Genomic DNA, 24,923 nt, shown 5'->3' with positions numbered 1-24,923 from the left:
GTAACAGTGCTGAGAAACAGGTTTCTGGTTGTTCGTTCTTTGCAGAAACTATTATTTTACTGTAAAGGTGAATTTAGAATATTTTCTGGATCTTCTGATCATCTGATGTTCGTTACAGGCGAATACAAAAAGAGGGCACGTGCATCTACTTATTCAGCTGTGCAATTGTCTTAGCAGTGATCAATAAGGGTTCAGTCATTAGTGTCTAATTTGCAGCTATTATTTATCATCTTGACATCCCCGTTGGGTTGAGGCAAGTTGTATCCATGAGAATCTCTTCAATGACGTGAGCAAAATACAAATCAACCTCCTTTTTAATCTTTCCCACATGGGAGCCACCCAGTAATCCACATCCTCTTTCTTTAACCCACTCACGGGAGAGCCACCTTTCCCATGCAGCGTTAGAGCCACAAGATTAAAATTAAATCAGAGCTTGTACTCTTGTAGCCCCGACTCACAGATGTCAATTAGGTGAGAAGCACAAACTCTTGGAAGGGGGAAAAAAAGCCAAGCAAACAAATAAAACCTGCAGCATTACAACATGCCGGTCACACCACCACCACGCAAGTGCAGGTCAGCCAATAAATATTTAGATCGCGTCTCAAAAGAAGTGAAACAAAGACATGTGAACAAACTGAAAGCTTTGAGAACTTAGAAATGATTTATAGCGCGAGACGCAGCATTTCAATCATTCAACTCTCTGCCAGCGATGTGTCACACATCACCTGCAGAGTGATAAGTGATGCATCGCTGACACCCCCGGCAGGATGGAAGTGTATAAAAGTAGAGCTGGTTAAGAGTATTTTTTACCGGGATGGGGCAATAATTCTATCAATCGGCAGGTCAAGGACAAGAAACCCTTCACTTTTAAATGAATAGTGAGGGCTGATTAGCTTATGTTAGCTAGTTATCTGATATTGATTCACATGTTGTTGAGAGTGGGGTCTCCAACTCCCTGGATTTCTTACATGGTTAAGATGGAAAACTGCTGGATGGACCTCACTGTGGCCACTGCACTGTTGCTGGAACTTGTAATCTCTTTGTACTCTCTGTTTTGATAATGTACAGGGGTTTTAAACAAACTGAATGGGCAACAGTTATGCCAGCTGATGGCTCGACCTACTGATGATCTCATATAGGATTGCAATATTTAAGCTTCTTTAGCCCGCCTAGAGTTGCTGCACATCCACAAGCGGCTTTGCAATCCAGCACCACCTTCCACAGAGTGCTTCACTCAATCCATGTCGAATCTCGTGTTACTGCTCTGGTCTGTGAGGGGTCTTCCTCACCCGTACGCACGCGTGTTTGTGTCGAAATGACTGCAAGTGGAAATGAAATCGTCTTTGACTACAGCGATCTTTGCCTCAGTTAAACATATTCAAGTTACACAAATAGAAAAGAGAACATGAAATTTGATTAAGGACATTTTTACGATTGTTTAAAAACCAAACAATTCATCTAGAATAATGGTGTCAAAATACGGTGGCCCTGAAAGACTCCAGTCAAGCCTATGTCCATCTTTGGAAATGGTCCCTTTGTAAAGGAGGGCAAAAATACTGGACTTTTAATTACATTTTCATAAATTTTACAGCTTTTCCTGCTGATGAAGACCACCGCTAGAGCCATCATACGATGAAAGTTCCTGTTTTTTTAAATATCGGCTATAAAAATGTGTTTTTTTTATTTTTTTATTTTTTTACAATGTAGAGTCAAATAAATAAATAAATGAATAAATAAAAACTTTCTGCTTTATAATTCCAAAACTGTGGAGGTGATGTGCTGCCAGAAATCATTTATAATTTTATACATTTCTTACTAGAGCAGGGTGATATGACCAAAAATATTTATCACGATATAGATTTGAAAATTTACGATAACGATATAACTGACGATATAATTGACACGAGACAAAATACTTTACAACTCCACAACTTTATTAGTGCAAAAAAAACATCAATGTATTTTCACTTAAACAAGCAGCTGTTTTTTGCATTAAAGTTATATAAAAATGTAACAGTGCAAATTCCTCGCTGACAGTTTAACCAAAAGGCATTTCCAGTGGAAACTGGCCGACACATCCTCAGCATAACCATGTGTAATATCCACAAAACTTAAAAAGAGGTTATACACACACAATACGGTAATATTATGTTGAAGCACAGTACGTATCACTCCGCGAGGTGATACGTACTGTCAGAGCCGTAATGCTCCGACAATCCATCAAGCGGTGCGGCTTCATAGCTTAGCAAAGTCGTACTGAAACATTTGACAGATTTTCGAGCGCCGTGTACATAAAATCGTTTCGAGGTCAGTAAACACAACCAGAATTCATACATAAGGCACACGGGATTATAAAGGGCACTGTCGATTTTCAGAAAAATCAAAGGATTGATTTTAAGTGTGCCGTATTTTCCAAACAACACGGTAATAACGACGGCCCGCTAGCATGCTCTACCAAAAATAGTGCTTTGTTGTGTATCTGATGGACGAAAGCTAAACCAATTCCACACCACTGAAGTTGCAGCATTTTTACAAACCAATTCTGGTTCATCCGTTTCATTTAACGATCCACTTTCGCCCTTCTCATTCTGCATCGCCGCCATGTGCGTATGAAAACAAAGGCACTGTGCATGCGCGTTTTACCCATATTCTATCGCGATATTTCATTTTCTTGTCGTTGCCCAACATTATACCGGTATTACCATGAACGGTATGATATGGCCCAGCCCTATTTCTTACAATATCTGTCTTTACTGATAGACAGAATTCTCTAACTACAGCAGCATTTCTTTATTAGAAAAACTGAGACAAGCTGTTGAAACTGCACTTCTCCTTCTTATAATGAGATATCTCAGGGATTAAATGTGTAGTTAAACATCTTCAAAGTGACAGAGAGGGGATTTCCACCTGTCTTACCCACTTAAGATCAAAACAGGCTCTGTGTGGACCTCGATGAATGACTTTGACATCCCCGATCTAGAAAACAATCAGCACAGTAAACAATGCTGAAAGTGACAGTTGGCTGCTTTCGTAAGCTTCAGCTGCTGCCATATTTAAAAGACAACACGCTGCTGACACTGAGTAGAAAGCTGCATCGATGCCAAAAGCCTATCACTTCATTATGGACACTTTCATTTTTAACTGTCCTCTTTAAACTGAAGCTGCGTTCACCTGCAAACAAACCCATCAGAGGAATGAATCATGTGCAGCTGTGCAGGGACATTAGAAACACCAATGAAACGTCTTTATTCTACTGCTGTCTCATCTGGCCTTAAGTAGACCGTGGTGAATTATGAATTAATACAGCACGAGCAATTTGTAGAGTTAGTCGCTTTATTGCTTCGGTTGAAGAACTCGTTAATATCTGCTGACAGTCGTAAAACTAACAAGTACGAAGATGAAGACGTTTTAGAATAAATCGCCTTTTTCTTCTTCTTCTTCCAAATTACCACTTCTGTCTCTTTCTGTCTGCATCTTTGTCTCACCGTCTGTCGTCCTGCATCCCTCTTTTTCGTTTCACCCCAAACAAAAGCAGACATTAATCTAAACGCAGCTTCGACTTACATAATATTTCCCTTTTTCATCAACCCCTCCATCCATTCTCTCCGTCGCTCTGTCTTTCAGGGAATCTATAAACACACGCCCACACGCTCATGCACGACTCTCACTTGGCTTAGAGGCAGGATTTAATGTCAATGAAAATCAACCAATTAGCAGTCAGCTTCAAACAGCATCTGAAGTGTGAGCTCACGAGGGGCGAAAAGAAAGAAAAAAAGAGAGAGAGAAACATTATGAAAGAGGAGAAATATGGGACGAGATGGAAGAGAGAAAACACAGAGCGCAAAGTGATTTAAAATGCAGCGTCTAATCGTTTCAGACCAAGAAGATACGTCTTCGTTTTGGACGGCAGGCTTTAATATTAAAGGAATGACTTTTGAGACAAAGTGTTTTGAGTTACTCTGTGCCAGTCATATATTACACTGCCTTCATGCCTCTTAGCTAATTCATTTTAATTGGATGGAAGCAAACTCCAGTATGTACGCTGTCCTTTGCTGAACTTCAGCTCTAAATGCAGCTGGAGCCACGTGAGCGTGAATAAAGGGGGTGAAATGTGCTGTAACAGATATAAACAAGAGAGAACAATAACACCTACTATTCTGCTCACTTTTTGCCTTTTCAGAGCAAAACAGTCATACTGGCCTACAGGGTAATAAGATAAGAGAGGAGTGCAGCCTTTACCGAGCCCCATAGAGTGATTTATTCTCTGCATTTAACCCATCTTAAGCATTGGGAGTAGTGGGCAGGCAGCGTGCAGCACCTATGGACCAACTGCAGCTGTAAGACATGTCTTGGTCATACTATACTGCTCAATATAAGTTGATCCTTCCTGACACAGTTTGATGGAAAGGTCAGAGGTTACTGGACATTCAGGATAATCAGGAACTTTAGTCAATTTGATACTCATGTGTTTTTCTTACATATAAAAAAGAATCAATATTCATTCATTATTTCTCAATTCGGATTTTTTAACAATATTTTAAAAGACACAAAACGAGTGAAAAGTCAGATTTTCACCACAGTTGAGCCACACCTCTCTCTCTCTGTCTGTCTGTCCACAGACTCCTCCTACACGATCAACTAAACTTCGTACAGGCGTACATCTATATATCTTTGTCACACATTTTGATATCATCATGTTGCCTAGCAACCACCTTGCTAGGGGCAGCGGGCTAAAATGACTTGCTTTGAACATTTTTCCACCTCGAACACCTTACAGCGTTATCACAATAACGTCTACTTTATATCTGCAAAACTTTGATTATCTGGGATATTTTATGAGACGTTGTCATGTTGCCTAGCAACCACATAACAATAGACTAAAGCGTAGCGTAGGCATCTGCTAGTTAGCGTAATAGAAAAGGTTTTGTCAAAGCAGATCATTAATGTGACTTTTATCGCCTTATGACTCACGTGAGGCTTAAAACAAAGACATTTGTTACAGATATTAAATATAAAGAAGATACTGATATTATATGTTTGTGTAAGAATAACCAGATAGCAGAAATCGGCAATAGTGTGTCAGAACCAATTTATAATTATATTTTTTAATATAGGCCAAATTCTTAATTCTTATAGGCTTATATAATTTTACACAGACAGAAATAAATCATTTTAAAAGTTGAACCTTTAAAATTTTATAGGTCTTAATCCTATTATCCTTAATCTACAGGATAATATCCTTTGAAATTGGTTTCTTAATTGATTTGACTTTTCTATATTATTTCTTTTAGTCCTAAAGGAAATTTAAATAAGTAAAATCACTATGAAGTAATTAGATTATTGTGATTTTAAAAACACTGACCTTCTGCATTTTCTCTCTTTTCTGATCCTGAATTTTATCAAATGATTAGTTGGAAAGAAGCTGAACGAGTACATCATCAGGAGATCAAAATCAATGAATAAAAACTGACAAGAAATCCTAGATTTTGTGCTCATGTGACGAGCAGGCCTGTGACTAAAGGTGTGGGTGGATTTTTACAACTTTCACACTGTGCCGCAGCAACCTGGTCCACGGCGCTGCCAGCACTCTCCGAGGTTCAGCGTCAACAAGCTAACATACTAGAAACTTAAGATCAACCCCAGACAAGGTTTGGACAGGACTTTGCCCACAGTTGTCCTTTAGCACAGAACAGGAGATCAGCAATTTTAGATGTGAGCTCACAAAAAAAGAAAAAAACAAAGAGAAAAACACAAGCCCACTTATTGCTAAACACAAAGAATTGAAAAGATGTTAATTTGGCTATAACTAAAAGGTGGAAATTCTGAGAAGTACCTTGATGGGGCAGGGATAGCTCAGTAGGTAGAGTAGTGGCCCCATGATCGGAAGGTCGAGAGCTCGAATCCACTGACTGGCTCCCCTGAGGTACCTCTGAGCAAGGCACCATCCCTACACACTGCTCCCCAGGCGCCCAATGGCTGCCCACTGAGTGAACGGGTTAAATGCAGAGAGGAATTTCCCCACAGGGATCAATAAAGTATATATTATTATTACTGAACATGGGGAATACGAGTGTCTGTGCCCATTGATCAGACAGCTATTCCCTGTAGTTGAAAATAAGTTCATATTTGCTATCTTTCTGGCACTATGCCCCCCGGATGGTTATGCATTAATCACCTATGACCGGGATACTCTGTTAAATCTTCGTTTTCCCCCCTATGCTGGGTTGGATCAAGGCTGGAATTTGGAGATGCTTCCTTTCCACGTATCATCTCTTCCACTGGTTCATATGGTTCCTCTCTCTGCCCCCCACCTAAGAAGCGTTACAGGAAGCAGGGCAGACGGAGTGGGTTTCGGGTTCGCTTAAGGCTTACCTTAAAACATCAGCTGCAGCTAATTCCCTCACCACCGCGGGGATTATACGACTTCCATCCGCTCGGGATCCATCATCCTTCAGGCTGCTCAGCCATCGTTGGATCTGTCCGGTCGGTAAACAAGCCTGTCCGGTTTCTCCGGTAGTCTCTCTGCCTGTTCGTGTTTGGATTGGGTCCCCCAGTGATGGTGTACGGCACAGGCATTTAAGCCAACTAAGACGTGCTTCCAGCAGAGATAAGATGCCGATCTCTCGGATGGCTTTATTAAACGCAAGATCGCTGGTGAATAAAACCTTCATCTTAAATGACCTCTTCCTCACCTCTCGGCTTGATGCTCTGTTACTGACTGAAACTTGGATTCGTCCTGGTGAGTTCTCTTCCTTTTCAGAGCTACTTCCCCCGGACCGTGTGTTCTTCAGTTCACCGAGACCTGAAGAAGTGGCGGCGTTGCCTCTGTTTTTAAAAACAAACGTCGTTCGGTAACTGCCCTCTCCTACCTATTCTAGTTTTGAGGTTCAACTATTGGAGCTTGCTGGACCCCCAACGATTCTATATGATGTGATTTATCGACCACCTAAATATAATAAGTCTTTTATTTGTGAATTTGCTGACTTCTTAGGTTCATTTGTATTAAGTTATGACCAAGCTCTTATTACTGGAGATTTTAACATACATATTTGTTGTGCTGATGACCCCCTAGCCAAGGATTTTCTTGCCCTAATTGACTCTTTTAACCTTACACAGTGGGTCAGGGAACCAACTTATCTTAAAGGTCATACTTTGGATTTGGTCCTCTCATATGCTTTGGATATTTGACATTGATAATGCTGGTATTTCCGACCATTTTTTGGTCATGTTTGATGTTGAGCTATGTGCAATTGATTCAAATTCTAAAGGCTGTCATCGCCCTGTACGTATCATTAACTCTGAGACTGTGGCTAACTTCATTACGACCTTTCTAAACTTTGCCTTTTTGATCCAGATTTCACTGATACTAACTGTTACACACCTCCCTTGGTTGATGATTTTGCCAAAGCTATGTTATCCACCTGTTGTTCCATCTTAGATACTGTGGCCCCTATAAAGATGAAACGTCCCAGAACTTCTCATCAACCATGGCTAAATGACACTATACGAGCTTTACGTCGTGTCTGCCGTCTGAAAGGAGGTGGAAAAAAGACAGGCTTCAGATATCCTATGACATTCTTTGTAGGAGCCGCTTTCTCTACCAGAACTCCGTAAAGGCAGCTAAAGCAGCTGTCCTATCAGATATTATTAAGACTAAACGCCACAACCCCCGAATGTTATTCAAAAATTTTAATTCAGTGATAAATCCCTTTCCGGACTCTTCGAGCTCGGCTCCCAGGCTCTCTGTGAGCAATTTCATAATCATTTTAGTGGAAAGGTTTTATTACTGAAGGTTTCACTTACTCACTCTCTTGTGCTGAATCCTGTTCCGGTTTTAGGATGCATGTCCACCATTTCTCACTTTGAGATGTTATCACTCCCCACTCTTAAGGGAATAATTGAACAACTGAGAAACTCAAATTCTGTGCACGATATCCTTCCATCCCGAATTATCGAGGAAGGTTTTGAAATTGGGCCTCGCATCTTATTTTTAATGAATTTATCATTGTTAGTGGGCTGTGTCCCGACTGCTTTTAAACGTGTGGTAGTGCACCCTGTTCTTAAAAAAAGTAATTTCGATCAGAAAGACCCTGCCAATTATAGGCCAATCTCGAAACTTCCGTTTTTATCAAAAATTCTTTCTTTCTCCAAATACATGCTTACTTAGTTGCAAATAATATTACTGACAAATACCAGTCTGGCTTTAAGCCGCACCATAGCACTGAAACGGCTCTGCTAAGAGTCTATAATGATCTTCTTGTATTTGCTGACTCTTTGCTGCCGTTTTAGTTTTATTGGATCTGTCTTCAGCCTTTGACATGGTTGATCATAATATTCTCTTGAGGAGGCTAGAGCATGTTGTAGGCACCAAGGGTTCTGCCCTTAACTGGTTTAATTCTTACCTCACTGATAGATCCTTCTCTGTTGTGATGGGAGGATACTCTTCCTCTGTTGCCCCTCTCTGCTGTGGTGTGCCCCAGGGGTCTGTATTGGGCCCTTTATTATTATCTTTGTATATTCTACCCTTGGGCTCCATATTTGAAAAATACAATATTTCTTATCACTTTTACGCTGATGACATTCAAATCTATTGTCAACTGACTGATGATTTGTCAGCATCACTGAGCTCCCTGTACGATTGCCTGAGCGAGGTTAAAGATTGGCTGTCAGGAGAGGTCAGTTTCAGCTTCCTTCTTCTGACTTTTTTAGATTTCTGCAGCTAAGAAGCTTTTTGACAAAACATAAAGAATGGAGGCAAGTTTTGGAGCCCTCACCCATTGAGGAAATATTTCTAAAAATATTTCAAAGTAATTCCTCCCCAAAATTAATCAGTAATTTCTATAACGCATTTCTGAGTTTCAATACAAATGCAACTTTGGATATTAAGGCAAGGTGGGAAGCTGAGACTGGCACTCAAATCTCGGAGGACACCTGGGAAGAGGTGTTCGGTGAAGCCCATCTTGTGACTAATTCTGGGCTGTGGAGAGAATTTAAATGGAAGGTGGTCATGAGATATTTTAGAACCCCGGAGATAATGGCCAAAATGAAGCCTACAAATCCTGACACCTGCTGGCGAAATTGTGGTACTTATTTAGGAACCCACTCACATATATTCTGGTCATGCCCAAAACTCTACTCATTTTGGAACGACATATTTAAAGTTCTCAATACAGTTTTCCAGCAACCACTAACAAAAGACCAACAGCTAGCCATTTTAGGAGTAATACCAAATGGTTTTGCGGGAAACAATAAAAAGTATCTTTTAAGAATCTTGCTTACAGCAGCACTAAAGTGTATCACTATTAAATGGCTGAATCTTGACCCACCTTCATATAATATGTGGATTGATAAAGCAAGAGAAATTTACCAGATGGAGGAAATAACATATGCTCTGCGGATTCAGAGAGAATTGTTTACTGAGCGTTGGCGACCCATACATGCTTTACTGTTTCAATAATTTAGCATAGGTCTGTTTCGTTTTGTTCATTAATGGCTGGATTTGTCACATGTTATTTACTATTACATAAAGTTTTTGTTTTGTTTTCTTCTTGTTTTTGTCTGTTTGTTTGTTTGCTTGCTTGGGTTTTGTTTTGCTTTCCAGTTTTGTTTTGTGCTTCCTAATTGCAGTTCTTATTTTAATCTACATTTCTGTATTGCGGCTCCTGTGACTGTCCTACTTGTGAACATTGACAATGTTGTAAATTATAATAAAAATTGAGTTAAAAAAAAAAAGATTGGCTGTCAGAAAATTCTCTCATTTTAAGTGAGAAAAAAACTGAAGTTATGGTGTTCGACAGCCATACTCCTCGAGACGAGCTTGTTTCCCTGCTGGGGCCCCTTGCTAACTCTCTCTCTGATTCTGTACATAACCTGGGTGTCTATTTGGATAGCTCCTTTAAGCTCGATAAGCAAGTGTCATCTGTAGTTAAATCTGTATTTTTCAAGTGCGCAAGATTTCTAAAGCTAAGCATTACATACCACACAGGGACCTGGAAAAACGTATCCACGCTTTTGTGACCTCCAGGTTAGATTATTGTAATTCTCTCTACTGTGGTCTCCAAGCCTTCTCTCTTCAAAGGCTGTAACGAAGCGAGGCTGCCATATCGCACGATCGGCAGCAGTGGGTGAAGTGTCTTGCCCAAGGACACAACGACCGAGACTGTCCGAGGGCTCGAACCGGCAACCTTCCGGTTACAAGACGAACTGCTAACACTTTGAGCCACGATCGCCCCCCACACCAAGCCTTCTCTCTTCGAAGACTGCAACTCGTTCAGAATGCTGCGGCTCGCCTTCTTACTGGAACTAGAAAATTTGAGCCTATTACTCCGGCTCTTGTTGATCTACACTGGTTACCAATCAAATATCGCATTGAGTTTAAAATCTTTCTACTGACTTTTAAAATCCTGAATAACATTGCGCCCAGCTACCTCACTGACCTCCTGAATCTGTACACTCCTTGTCGTGCATTAAGATCATCAGGTCAGTTACTCCTGGCCCAACCTAAGTTTAGACTGAAGACCAGAGGCGATCGTGCCTTCAGCTGCACCCAACCTTTGGAATAGCCTCCCTGCTTCTATTCGAGCCTTGGACTCCATCCAATCCTTTAAATCAAGATTGAAAGCATATCTATTTGACATGACTTTCCTGACCAGTTAATACCCTTTTAAATCTTTTAAATTTTTTATAAAACTTTATACAATTTATTATTTTATTATTAATTTTACTGCTGTTTTTGTCTTCTTAGTGGATTTTGTATTTATCTAACTCTTCTGGTCTGTTAGTGTCTCTATCCTGTCTGTGCTTGTGCCCGATCTGTTCCCACCTCTGTTATTGACTTATGTTGATTCTCCATATTACTGTGAAGCACTTTGGTGTGCCTTCTGGGTTTTAAATGTGCTATATAAATAAAACTGTATTGTATTGTATTGTATAAAGGCCTGTTTTTGCTTATTTAGCTATCCAGAATAAGTGAGACAAGTAAGAAAGAGATGAGTCTGCCCAGCAGTCTTGTTGTTGCTGTTATATTAAATGGATCAGGTTAAATTAATTTAACCTGGGTAATCTCATCAGTTGTCGTTGCTTCTTTGGCAGTAAGGCCGTTCGTATTCTCCCCACGTAACCCCTCCCCTTTGAAGTGAAAGAGAGGAGAGCAAATCAGGAGTGAAAAAAGAAAAGCTGAAGAAGAAAGAAAGAGAGCGGGCGACAGACTGAAAGGAGAAAACACAGGCACAGAGAGATGCAGCGCTTCATGTCTTTAGTCTTAATGTTGACCTAATTAAATGTTGAGGGGGGGGCTGCGCATTTCTTTTAGAGATACATATTTTTTTAATGACTAAAGCCATTTGCTCTGAGGAAAATTAATTGCAAATGCTTCCGTGAAAAAAGTGAGAAACATAAACCCTGAGAGAAACCTCCGGCTGTTTGTGTTCCAATTACTGTTTTTATCCCCCAAAAAACATCTTTATGGCTTCTTTCACACTTTATCGTTTTATAAAGAATGATGATCAAGATGGTTACACAGCAAAAAGTCAACACAAACAATCTTCCTTTAGTTTGAATATCTTAAAATAATCCAAGTGACCAACACTTGCTGAGTTTGTGATTTCCTTGCAGTGACACTGACAGTGGGTTTGGCCAAAGACAGCAGTATGTAAATGTAAATTCTCACTCATGTGCCAACACAAAGAAATAGGTCTTTACTCTGCAGCCAGTAAAGACGTAAAAGAGTCAGTCTGATCAAAACTGATTAAAAATACACAAAGACAGAGAAATGATTAGATGGCATTAGATTTTAATACCATCTAATCAGAAATGGCCAACCCACCGCCTCCAGCCTGTGCCCTTTAAGTGGAGTCTATGAAACATAATCTTCATTCATATGAGTGTTAATTTTCTTTAAAAAAAAACCCTCTACTTAAGGCTTTTCAATTTGATTGAAAAGCCTTTTTATTCAGTGATTTGAAGGGGAATAGACGCACCGACACTCTCCAGACCCTCGTGTAGCTCTGACTTATCAGACTGCAGATGGCAGGATACTCCCTCAATAGCGAGAGGGAGACAAGAATGAGTGAGCCATCGCTTCCGCCGTTACTGGAGCTGGAGTATTCACTCTATAAATGATGGACATAATGTCTGAATTGTAAAGCTAATGTGAGGTGCCTTAAACCTCTGTTCCCGTCCAGGTGAAGACTTCTGATAGTAACAAGAAGGCTGCAGAAAAAAACCCCAAACCCTTCCTGGTGACTTTATAGTCTCCATCACTAGTTTAAAGTGTGACAGAGTTCAATTTAAGATTTTTATTTTGTAATTAACCGTCTTCATAGGAGTGTGATGGATCTGACCTCCACTAACGGTTTCAAAACACCAAGACGAAACGGCTCGAGGCGTCTCAACGGGACGCTGCAAACCAATGGGTTACAGTTTATAGGCTCAGCTAACTGATGACACAGCTCAGGACCAATCACAGTCCTCCACCACAGCGATGACTCAGCGGGTTGTGGATGAGAAAAGTCGTCCACTTCTGTGACAGACGGTTTAAGGTTCTGTGTTACTCTGTATTTTGCCTATGCCCCGAGGATCGCTGAGGTACTCCCGCCTCAAACATCCACACACCCTCCTCAACTCTTACAACTTTTCAAAATGATGGTGCGGGTAATGTTCAGCTCAGAGCTACAGAGAATTAATGTCTTTCATTTAACATTTGCAGAGGCTCTTCTCAACATTATTATTACCAAAGTGTTTAAATTTATTAGCAGCAGCGAACTCAGAATTTGATGGTGAAATGTTCCTCGAACCTAATTTCTTATATCCAGAGGCAGAAAATCAGGATGTTGGAAATGTCGTTTTCAGCTTTTCAAAATATGTGAAGACTTTGACCAAACATGTTATGACCTAATGAGGACACCACACACACACAAATGCAATTAATAAAAACCCATTAACCCTTTAAGACCTACCATAGAACCAAGTCCGCCAGAGCTTATATTATATTTTTACATGCTGTGGAGCCATTTTTGGGAGCATTTCAAGTTGCTATAAATCAATACAACCATTATAGCCCAGATCTTAATAATATGTATGCATTAAGTGCATAGTAATTACATAAATTGCAAAAAAGTGCAATAAACTACAAAAAAAATGAAAATCGTTTTTGCTTTTTTAACATTTATTTCTAGTTAGAGAAATTTAAGAGGCTTATCCCTCAAAACTGTAAATACAAAAAAGTTGCACAAAATAGTTTCCCACCACAGGAAATTTATTTTAAGTGTCTTTATAGTTTTATTTTTGAAATACACCAATTTTTATATACTGCAGGAAAAACGAAAATAAATATTATGATGCAAATTTGCAAAAAAGCAGCATATGCATCAAAATAAACTATTTCCAGCAGTGCAATATGAGTCCTAAGCATCCCAGAAACGACACAGAAAGTCATAAAGTCAAACATAACTTTTAAAAACACCAGTATAGGCTCATGAGGCCCTGATGGTAAAAAAAACTACATTTCCGCGAAAATGACGTCACTTCCGGTTTCGGGCAGGTAATGGCGGACATGCAAAAGTTCGCGCTGACGTCTATTCTAACGTAGGAAGTGTTATGAACAGCTGATCGGATCGGCAAAGCGTGTTTCTGGAATATTATGTTTTTGTTGCAAAGCTAAATGTGGAAGGAAACTGTGACCGAGGACAAGCTGATGGCATAAGATGTAAGTACAACTCCTCCGGTTTCATATGCAAAAAAAATTATTGCGCTAGCTCACGTGGTTGCAGAGCTACCAGGATTTAAAAATAGTTACGCAAAACAGAGCGTGCTGCTCCGACCGGTTTTAAAGGGTTAAGATCATGAAGTACAAAGAGACCTACTGTGTCATGGCTACGTTTCTGCGACTGTGCTCGTGTGTATCTTACATGTGCAACAATACCATCTGTCTGTCACACTGTCTGTGTTGAAATGATGACTTTGCTCATATTTAGTGTTTGATATCCTTGAAAATAATGAAGAAAACCTTGTGAAAGATTTTAGGACAATTTTTTGGACCAAAAAGTTTCCATTCGTCAGATTCAACATCAACACCGAACCTTCACGCTGGACTCACCGTCATGAGGAGTTTCTTCTCCTCCTCTTTCTCTTGCTGGGCTTCCTCTCTCATCACCTGGTGTTTCTCCTCGAGCTCCTCCAATGCTCTGACCTGCGCCTCCTTGAAGCGAAGTGTCTCCTCCTCATAGTGCGCTCTCAACCTGGAGAGCTCCTTCTCATAGCCCTGGTGTTCCTCGCGCAGAGACTGAGGACAAGAGGCAGATTAGAGGAAATAAAAAGGCTTTTTGTGACAGACAACGAAAGGATAAAAAAAAAGTACCTGTTCCAGTTTGAGCACTTGTTGTTTGTGCTGGTCGTTGGCGGTCTGGCTCTGGCTGAGCAGAACCTCCCTCTCCTCCTCCAGCCTGCTGATCTTCTCCTTGAGGCGGCTCTGCTCCTGGTCCAAGTTCCTGATGGTCGCCTCGTGGGCCATCTGGGTTGCCTGCAAGGAGCCGATCTGACCTGAAAGCAGTCAAATTGAAATTGTGTGTGTGTTAAAGAGGCTCTACAATCAGGAATCGAGCTAACTTTTAAACTAGATGGAGCCGTGTTTGTTATTGTTATCGCTGTTTGAACGAAGAAGTGGCCTCTGCAGCAGAGTTATTAAACAGGAAGTCGGCAGTCTGCTAATTTAAAATATCAGCTGCTTGTAAAACTTGGTGGGAAAAACTTTAAATAACAAACAAGAAGAACAGTGTGGTTAGCTGAGCAGCCAGAGGGAAAGCAGATGTTCTAAAAAGAAAAGCAGTCAAAGGAAAATATGGGGGATGAGTTTATTCAGACTATTTATGACATAAAAGCTCAATTTCAATCTAGTAATCAGAGGAGAGCTTTAAAGTTTCTGTAGATGCTTCTGTAGAGATCACGCAGTATAAGGCGTGAGCACAGGCACCCTGACACGCAGACACCCCTTGGCTTGAGCCCTGTATCACTAACCAACCTGGACCTTACGAGACATGAGCTGTTTTTCCCTTCATAATACAAAAATGCTCCGCTGCACCGATGCTGGAGGGGAAAAAATTATCCATGCACATACATTTCCTCAAGGTGCAAAAAACTGTTTCAACCATTCGTTTGTGGCAGCTGAACAAAATGGTTTGTTCTATTTTTGGAGCCCGGCACCCCGCTGTCGCACTCTCTGCGTGATATTCTCACAAACAGGCGTCGACCGTGACTCCTAAAGCTGCACACAAACTCCCTGCAGTCATCTTGCCAACTACACTTTAACCGATTGGGTGTCTAAACCGCTTTGTAAATCAGTCAACATATACTATTCGTGGTGCATTCAGGTGCACCATGTAAACTCGTAAATCTACAGCTGAACGGCTATGAATGTTGTTCAAACTAAAAGAAAAATCTTTACATGAATTTGAGTCCAGTTAACAGCAGAGTGTTTCAGTGTGTCTGAGGATTTTGAATGTTGTTTATTATAATTATAATAATAATGCATTATAATTATATTATAATTATAATGCATTTGTTTCTACGCAGACACGTTTTGACTGCTGAATTTAAATCATGTCATTAGCAAACTTTATTGCACAGGTTACAGAGGTCTACGAAAAGGCTAAAAGCCACACGTAGCCACGAATGGACCAATTAGAATAAATGGAAATACCTCATCAAATTTTAAACACACAAGCTGAGATTTACAACATCGGTTAATTAAGCATGAGGAGCTCTGCTGGACTCGCAAATGTAGCTGAAATTAGCAAGCGCCGATCAATTATAAAACACGTTGTGAAACATCGCTTTCGTTTGCAGCAGTGTGTGAGGATTTCTTTTGCAAATCGGGGAACATGAAACACAATCGTGAGAATAAGGATGACGAATAGCAGACTTCCTCTTTAATGGATGTGTGAAACATCTGCACACAGCACTGCACAGCACTGCACAGCACAGCGGTGAACGCCAGCAGTCAAATCTTACTGGCTTTGTGCAGGATTTCAGTAGCCTGCTGCTGAACTCGTTCCCTGCTGCTCTCTAGTTCATACTCGGTGTCCTTTAGCTGCATCACCCAGATCTCTCCGTCCTGGATTGCCTCTTCCAGCTGCTTGTGAAGGTTCTGCAGCACGCACAGAAACACACACACGCACGCTCAGCTATGTTACAACAATACAACATTTTAAAACCTCAGCTCAGACTCTCCAGCTACTTCCAAACACATCTGCCTGCAGGACCATCAGTGCACACTACATTTCCCACCACCTTAAGATTCTTAAAAACACTCTCCACCCCGAGGCTTTCTGTTTCCAGAAAACCTTTTCCATTCAATTTATCCCACTTTGTATTTAAAACTGAAGCAAAGAAAAACTCTTTATATTATTTGTACTATTTTGGGAAATCCTGCAAATAGATGAAGGATAAAACCAGCAGTAGCGACATTAGTACACACTGCTACATAGGGCTGGGCGATATATCAAGTTTTTTAAAAATATCGATATATTTTTATACGAGATATAAGATGTGACAATATCTTTTATATCGATATAGTCTATGTTACGTTATAATTATAGATGTGGAGCCACAAGTTTGCCTCTCTTTCGTCCACTTTTGTCTTTACGCAACGTTACTCGGCCTCTCCTCTCCTTCACTGAACACAACTCCCCCTCCTCTATGGAACGCCAGGACTGCCATAATGAATTAATTAAATACACCATTAAATAATTAATTAAATGTGTCAATAATTAATTAAAATGGGAAATAATTAATTAAATAAATAGTTATGACACATGTAATTAATTAATTATTGACACATTTAATTAATTATTTATGTATTTCACATTTTAATTAATTATTGACACATTTAATTAATTATTTATTGACACATTTAATTAATTATTTATGTATTTCACATTTTAATTAATTATTGACACATTTAATTAATTATTTAATGATATATTTATTTATTTCATTTTGGCAGTCCTGGCGCCTGGCTCTCATCATGAAATAATTTTATCTGTCAACCTCACCCATCAAACGCAGGGGGCGGGGTTAACGCTGCCCATGCAGCTTCTCTAACATTTGATTGGTTGCCGTGCAAAGTAAGTCAAAACAGGTCGATCCTAGATAATCGATTGCTTGTGTAGACTTGGGGCAGCCAGGTATCCCAGAATGCATTTCAAATCACAGGCAGCAATGTTGGTGGTGTAGTTTTAAAATACCCCGTTTTTCTGTCACCAACTACACTTTTAACCGTGTTTTAGCCGCGAATGTCGCGTTGTAATCTTCACATGTCGGGTCAGGTTGTCAACCTTTGCAAACATGTTCTATACATGTTTGCAAAGGTGCTCAGATGTTTTCAGAGATTTCAGTAGCTCTGCTAACAGTCAGCATGCAGAGTGCACCGAGGGGGTTACGTTAACCGGTTTGTTTACATATTCCACTCTCCGTGTTCCACGTGTTGCATTCGCAGATTCTCATTTTCACCGAACGATCGTCTCTTTCCACCTGGTCTTGTGTCTCTGTGCTTCTGTAACATAAAGAACGAGCTGACATTTTTCTCACGAAACCAGCGATCAGCTCAACAGACCCTCAGTTTACCTGCATGCATCCTCCTCCTCACCTGTCAGCTGTTTAACACCTGCTGCTAATTCAAGAAACACGCCCACGTTATCTGGTGATAGTCACAGTTTAACTGGGCAGCCGGTGCTCGATATTACGCAACGTCAGCACATTTTTCTGCACAAGATAAGTAAATATAGTTTTTCCCGAGCGCAGAGCTGCTGGAGCTTGTTTCCCAACAGAGCACTTTATTGGCGAACCCACTTCATCAGCGGCTGATGTCCAATCACCGGCACAGCTTTGAAACCTCAGCTGAGTTTTAGCTCTCAGTAGTTAAACGCTGGACTTAATTCACTCAGGTTCTGTCTGTCGGGTCACGTTTACTTCGCTGTTTTATTTACAACTGAGCAAATCGGTTTGGCTGAGGTTAAAGTTACGTTTCATAACTGCACAGTTTTACAGACGTTTAATGGTTCACTGGCACATGTGTTAGACTGAACCATTCGCTTTTCTTTATCTGGTGTGTTTTGGATTTAACAGTAAATTTTGAGATTAAACTGACTTTTAAAATGTTTTTATACAAAGAGGAAAGAGAAGGCGCATTTCCACCGAGAGGAGCAGAGTTTCCAACTACATGTTCATAATGCAGACTGCAACCTGGACAGAAATATTATATCATCTGTTTTTAATAGGTTTTCTAAGCACCAGCGATCTGTTAGAATTTTTAGAGTTTACTTAACTAAAAATAAATGAGGTTAACATATAATTTGTGTGATTTTTTTCTCTCTCTCTCTTTTTATTTATTTATTTATTTTTTTGCTTTTTCGGTCATGTTATGTTTAACTGTCAAAGGTTTGTTACAAACTATGAAACACATGGTGCAGACTTCTGGATGTTAGAAGAAAACTAATACTGCTAATAAGGCAGGAAGGTGTCCTTTAAAACTAAACATGTTAGTAGGACTTTAGTATTTATATCATAGTTTATGAAATAGCACGTGTATTTCAGTAATAGCCTACTGATTTCAGTGTAGTGGTGAACAGTCACACAGCTCACGTGGGTGTTATCTGTGATACTCCTTAACTATAATTTATCCAGGTTAACTTCAGTTAACTCTGAGCGGCTGGATCGACGGAGGTCAGACAACAATTTTACATGTATGATCTTAAAACAGGACACAGCCATTATCCGTCCTGGCCTCATATCAAATGTGAACGCAGACTGAGTCTATGTTTGACGATTGCTTTATATCTAATCTTCCTCTCAAACATTTAAACAGTCTGCAGCTGAGGGAATACAAACTCAAATTGTCGGAACAGGTTTGCTCGTTTCTTGCGTTCATTTGGTAATTTATTAAATGTATAACTGTTATAACTGCTGAGTCTCTTACGCTGATGAAAATGCAGAAAACACAGATCACGGACACCTGTTCAACCAATCGCTTTCATTCCACTTTGACAAACTGACGCGTTCATCTCTGTTACAGTGTTGCGTTAGACTGCTATATTTTTGTGTTCTTTATGCTGTAGATTTTCACGTCTCTGGAATAGTTGGCAGTACTAAGGATGCTTTTCTGTAAAATCATATTGATATGACCCGTGAATTATTCGTAGATGACAGTTAGATTAGTCAGCTGGGAAACTCTGTGTTACCTCAGAGAGCTGAAGATATCGTGGATATGCTGACCTCGCTCTGTGGTGTACAGGTCCATTTACCCTCATGATTAATATTCACAATAAAAATATTAGCCGAACATCATGAAGTCTGTATGTGTGTCATAGTTTCGAACAACCTTTGTACAGTTAAAGCCAGCAGTTACTACATGAGGAAACACCAACGTTATCTCTTTTATGCGTTTATACACAGGTCACACTGATTACTGAACAAAAACCCAAAGATCAGCTGTTAATCGAATTTATTTGCTCTCTCTCCTCCTTAAACATGTTTTTAATGTTAGTTATAATTCAGAATTATACTGAAACATGTATGACGAACATCAGGAAATAAAACCCTGATAAATATAACCTCAGTAAAAGAAGTCCGTGTCAGCGGGGGTTATTACAGCTGTGTACCGGGGCCTGAGCTTTGTCGGTGGTAATAACAGCTCGTTTGCTTGTGAGGCGAGCGGGTCTATCCACGCTTTGCCGTGAGACTGGGCAGACATCTCCGAAATCATCGAAGCACTTTTGCAAAGAGGCTCTATCTTGAGAAACCGACCAGACACATGAGGATTAAACCACTACATTCTCGGCTAAAAAAATATTAAAACTGTATTTGGTGACACACATAAACAGGGTTTTCAAAGTTCAGTTCTGTTAGTTTCCACATGCTGGTTGTTGTGTGCTAAAAACAATGGCCACCAGGCCAAAGCAATGGTTTTGAGTCGATCAGCGTTAACCCCGCCCCCTGCGTTTGATGGGTGAGGTTGACAGATAAAATTATTTCATGATGAGAGCCAGGCGCCAGGACTGCCAAAATGAAATAAATAAATATATCATTAAATAATTAATTAAATGTGTCAATAATTAATTAAAATGTGAAATACATAAATAATTAATTAAATGTGTCAATAATTAATTAATTAAATGTGTCAATAATTAATTAAATGTGTCAATAATTAATTAAAATGTGAAATACATAAATAATTAATTAAATGTGTCAATAATTAATTAATTACATGTGTCATAACTATTTATTTAATTAATTATTTCCCATTTTAATTAATTATTGACACATTTAATTAATTATTTAATGGTGTATTTAATTAATTCATTATGGCAGTCCTGGCGTTCCATACTCCTCCCCCATCGCTTCACCTGCAGGAAGCGACAAGATGGACACGGCAAATCTCCGTTAACGAGTTACTGCGCATCGCCCCGTGCATGGGGCTGGACGGCGTCAACGTGCTAACGAGCTAACCACGCTAACGAGCTAACCGCGCTAACGAGCTAACCGCGCTAACGCCATACACAGCCTGAAATCCTTTCATTTTCTCAAAAATCGACAGCGCGCCTTATGTATGAATTCTGGTTGTGCTTGATGACCGCGAACCAATTTAATGTGGTACACCACGCTCAGCAATCTGTCAAAAATGTTTTAGTACGAGTTTGCTAAGCTACGGAGCTGCACCGCTTGATGGATTGTCGGAGCATTACGGCTACTGAGGAGCCTCGCGGAGTGATACGTACTGTGCTTCAACGTAATATTACCGTACTGTGTGTGTATAAGGACCATAAATGGCACCTGTAAGACACACGGTTATGAAGCGGATTTCAAACTCCAGGCTGTCAGTCACGAACTTGGAAAGAGAGCAGCTGTGAAATCTGTCTTTGTTATTATGCTCAGCGTCTTTTAGTTTACATTTTGACTGCACAATTGTGAGCTCTTTGTTATGCACAAAAACAACATAGTTTTCTTTTATTTATGGAGCATTATTATTTAATAAATGCTCAATTTATTTTTGAGTAGTTTTTTTCATGTACATCTGCGCTGTATGCTAGTAAAAGTGCCCATGTGACATCTGGGACACAGCTTTGACTAAGAACTCTCTTTTTGTTCTTACCTTATGGCTTTATAAAAAAATATCGAGATATATATCTTATATCGCCATTCAGCTAAAAAATATCGAGATATGAATTTTGGGTCATGTCGCCCAGCCCTACTGCTACATTATTTTTCTGTCATTACAAAAACATCAAGGGAATCTGGACCAGAGGGTTTTCATTGTTTTGTCTTATTCATTTGATTTGACAATAAAACATGGTGTTCAGCCACTCGTACCCCACACACCTTGATGGTTCCCTCTGCGTTGGCCAGTGACGTCTGCAGTCTGTTGGTCTTGTCGCGGTTCTCTCTGGCCTCCTCCTGAGCTTTCTGAAGCTCACTCCTCAGCTTGGACAGTGAACGCTGCAATGCCACTTCCTGCGCCTGGAACTCCTTACGAAGCTCGACCTTCACGAGGACGCAGGATTAAATTAGTCACTCTGACACAAGAGCACAATGCTTATAGCCAGCAACACCTGCCTGTGTGAGTTAAAGGAGACGACACAAGCAACCTTGAGAGGTGCATTGAGATAAATGAGGCTGTCCTTAAGGCGGCGTCTCAAAAACTGCTACTCATGTATCAATAACACGCAAGTCCACCACTGACAAAGACGCAAATAAAAGCTGGACTAATTAATCCATATTTTAATATAAACAGTAGATCAAACGCCTGTATGTAACGTAAAAGGTGTGAGTAATTACCTCAGGCTTCTTTTCAAATACAGTTTCGGCTTTCAGGGTTTTAATTAACCTCGTTTTAAGCAGCAGCAGGGAGCAATAAACCATGAACAAACCCAACCCACCTGCCCAACAGCAAACACAAAGTTGGCAAGTAAGCTCGCAAAGACATACTCACATCAACACACTGGAGTCATGTACGCTTAAATGTGTTTGGTAATCAAACAGAAACGTGACTTCTAATGAACGTAGATCTACTAAAGGCAAAAACGGGGAATTGTAACTGTAACAATAACACATTCAAAAACACATTCCCATGAAAAATATATGTAAACTATCAGCATTGTGTTTGAAGTGAGTAAACCAACCAACTAATGCTGCTTTTAGATTCTTAATGTTAGGTAATCCTTTAATGGTGCTAACAGCATCAACTGAGTTTGTGTGTGTTCACAAACGCAAACTGTGCTTCCCTAAATTAACAAAAGTTATTCAGAGGTCATTTTCTCTAGCTCAGTGTTTCCCAACAACTGTGCCTTGGTGTCATAGTGAGAAATGATCAGGTGTGCTGTGGAAAATTATCTGGTTTCACCTGATTAGTACTCTAAGCCAGTGGTTCCCAACCCCTGGGCCACGGACCGGTACCGGTCTGTGAGTTGTTTATTGCTGCGAGAGGTGAGGCTCGGGTGTGAAATTTATGGTTTTTAGGGGTTTTATCGTTAGCTCAGTTTCCCTGGGTCTTTTCCTGTGTTGTAGTTGTGTGTCTTATTTTGAAAGAAATATTTACGCATCACCATAGCGACCAGAGAGCATTAAAGGGCAGAGAGGAGGATGTTGCTCTCAATGTTGGCGCATTTCAGGAAGACGCTGCTAATAAAGTTACACAATTAAACAGTGAATTTGCGTTAATTATCATATTTATAATACCACAGTTTTTGTCTTTCATTTTATTTCGTTGTATTTATCTGCGACACCTTAAACCGTCCGTGGCACAATAAAGGTTGGGGACCGCTGCTCTAAGCGACCGGCATGGGAAACAGGCAGAACAATTACATTCTCTTCCACTAGAGTGCAGTACAACGTTTTGCTCCAATTAAATGGGTTGCCAACTTCCAGTAAAACAGAAGAAGATGAAGAAGAAACTATGGTTGTATCCCAATTCAGGGTCTGCAGCCTTAAAGTACGCAGCCTCAACAATCCTCAAGGGCCGCGTACTTAAAGACCGCTAAGGCCGGAAGTGCGAGGCTTGTGAAATGGGCGGTCTAGCCTCCGTTGCGCTGCCCAGGTTGCCTAGCAACCATGATACTAACAGCTGGAAACGTTTCAAACAGCTTTGTTTGACAGAAATGAAGGAGAAAATCTTTTGTTCATTTGTTTGTTTGCTTCTACATGAGCTTTGATCATTCTCTGTAAGATTAAGGTCAGCTATTGAACGGCGTATATTTTAAAGTAAAGGCTTTAAAACCAAGTTAGTACAAACGTCACTAATGTCACATAACTTTGCCGACATGTGGCCAACAGTAATGTTTTAATGTTCTTCGTTATTAAACATATGCACATAAATAAGTGACATGATATTCAGTACTTTTAAAAGTTTACTCTTCGGCGCCCCTCATCCGCCGTTTTTTTCGGCAAAATTATCCACACCCACCGCCGCGCTATGCATTCTGGGATATGTTGGGCCACGAAGTCTACACCGCCACGTCCTTAAAATTCAGGGAAATGAAGGACGCATTTGAGGGCCGCATTTCGAGCAGCCTTTGAATTGGGACAGCCTTCGTCGCGTCGCGGTGACGTAATCGGCCTTAAAATGCGGCCTTTAAGGCTGCAGAGCCTGAATTGGGATACAGCCTATATAGCCATGCTGCGAGTGACACAACGCAGCGTGTATTAGAAATAGATAAATATTTGACAAGAAAAAGTAGTCAATCTGACCTGGGTCCCGTGAACATTTCAACCCAGACGAAGGCCCTATCGTGAGTAGTGGTCACAAGAAAGCAAAAAAGGTATACTGAGGACAAACCGAGCCGATCGCTATACCCGGTGCACGGGGAAAACAACATTTTAGTTTGGTGGTGTGCCGTGTGATTTTTCTAATGTGAAATATGTGCCGTGCCTCCAAAAAGTTGGGAGAGACTGCTCTAGGCAGCTAGAGAAAAATAGCAGCGAATATGTCCCAAATAATGAGCAAGAAAAAAATCAAAACAAAAAAAAACATCATGGCGTCGGTCGTGTAAGTGTGCGTGTGAGCTAATCACAAAAGTACATTTACAAGACAACAATATCACCAATCTGTTTTCAACAGCTGCTCTTACGTTTGATTTATTAACTTTAACACCATCTGCCTGTTCTTACATATGGTATTTACAATTAAAATCATATTAAGCAATGACGAGAAATGCATTCAGGAGGTGCTGATTTTGTATTAACAGACCCAAAAATGAAGCTTCATACCAAAAAAAATAGAGTTCCTGCAGTGGAAACTGTACTAATGCAACATATTATACTTGACAAACAGAGGGAATTAGAAAAAGTCTCACATCTAATATAAAAGTGTTTCAATAAAGGGCTTCTACCTACTAAAGTTGAGATAAATAAAGCCCTCGGCACTATTTGACGGCTTTATTCTAGACCAATTTCTTGACTTTTTTCAAGAATTTTATACAAGCCTGTTTGTTTCAACACATTTTATTGCCTGTAGCTGTACTGCAACGGAATAATTGTCTTAAGACACACAACACCTGTTAATAAAGAGAGCACTGTGTCTCTCTCAGGAACATAAACAGCTACAGGCCTGATACAGAACACCATGTTTCGGACTCTGTTTAATAAAGCGGTACAGCACTCCTAACAAATGAAAACAAATTAAATGCCTGAGTTTAGTACTTAAAATGTGGTTTCTGCTTTTCTTCTTCTTCTGTCATAAAAAGGAGAGGAATCAGCTTTTACCTCCGTCCTCTTCCAGGCCAGCAGGTTCTCAGTGGTGAGCTGGTGTGTTCTCCTCATGGCCTCCAGCTCTCTCTCATAATACTCCTGAGCCTTGCCCAGCTTGGCCTCATACTCCTCCACCAGGCGGACCTTATCCTTTGTTAGCTCCTCCACCCTCTCCATCAATGCCTCCACCT

At 40.2% G+C, this 24,923-nt stretch overlaps 1 protein-coding gene across 3 annotated transcripts in view; it reads right to left on the bottom strand.

The window, feature by feature from the left end:
* Nucleotides 1-24,923, bottom strand: part of fam184aa (family with sequence similarity 184 member Aa) — a 92,878-nt gene that overhangs the window by 44,788 nt on the left and 23,167 nt on the right. For 2 of the 3 annotated variants that reach the window (XM_085151935.1, XM_085151934.1), the window contains exons 6-10: nt 24,748-24,921; nt 21,361-21,531; nt 16,006-16,141; nt 14,357-14,538; nt 14,096-14,281 (exon numbers count right to left, since the gene is read on the bottom strand). In XM_085151935.1, the coding sequence (XP_085008061.1) occupies nt 14,096-14,281; nt 14,357-14,538; nt 16,006-16,141; nt 21,361-21,531; nt 24,748-24,921 (849 nt within the window). The remainder of the gene's footprint in view (nt 1-14,095; nt 14,282-14,356; nt 14,539-16,005; nt 16,142-21,360; nt 21,532-24,747; nt 24,922-24,923) is intronic. The other variant, XM_085151933.1, reaches the window with a different exon arrangement.

Source organism: Neolamprologus multifasciatus, chromosome 23 (genome assembly GCF_963576455.1).
Source record: "Neolamprologus multifasciatus chromosome 23, fNeoMul1.2, whole genome shotgun sequence".
Classification (NCBI taxonomy): Eukaryota; Metazoa; Chordata; class Actinopteri; order Cichliformes; family Cichlidae; genus Neolamprologus; species Neolamprologus multifasciatus.
The sequence above is the reverse complement of the archived record's forward strand: the minus strand, read 5'-3'. Positions and strand labels throughout refer to the sequence as shown.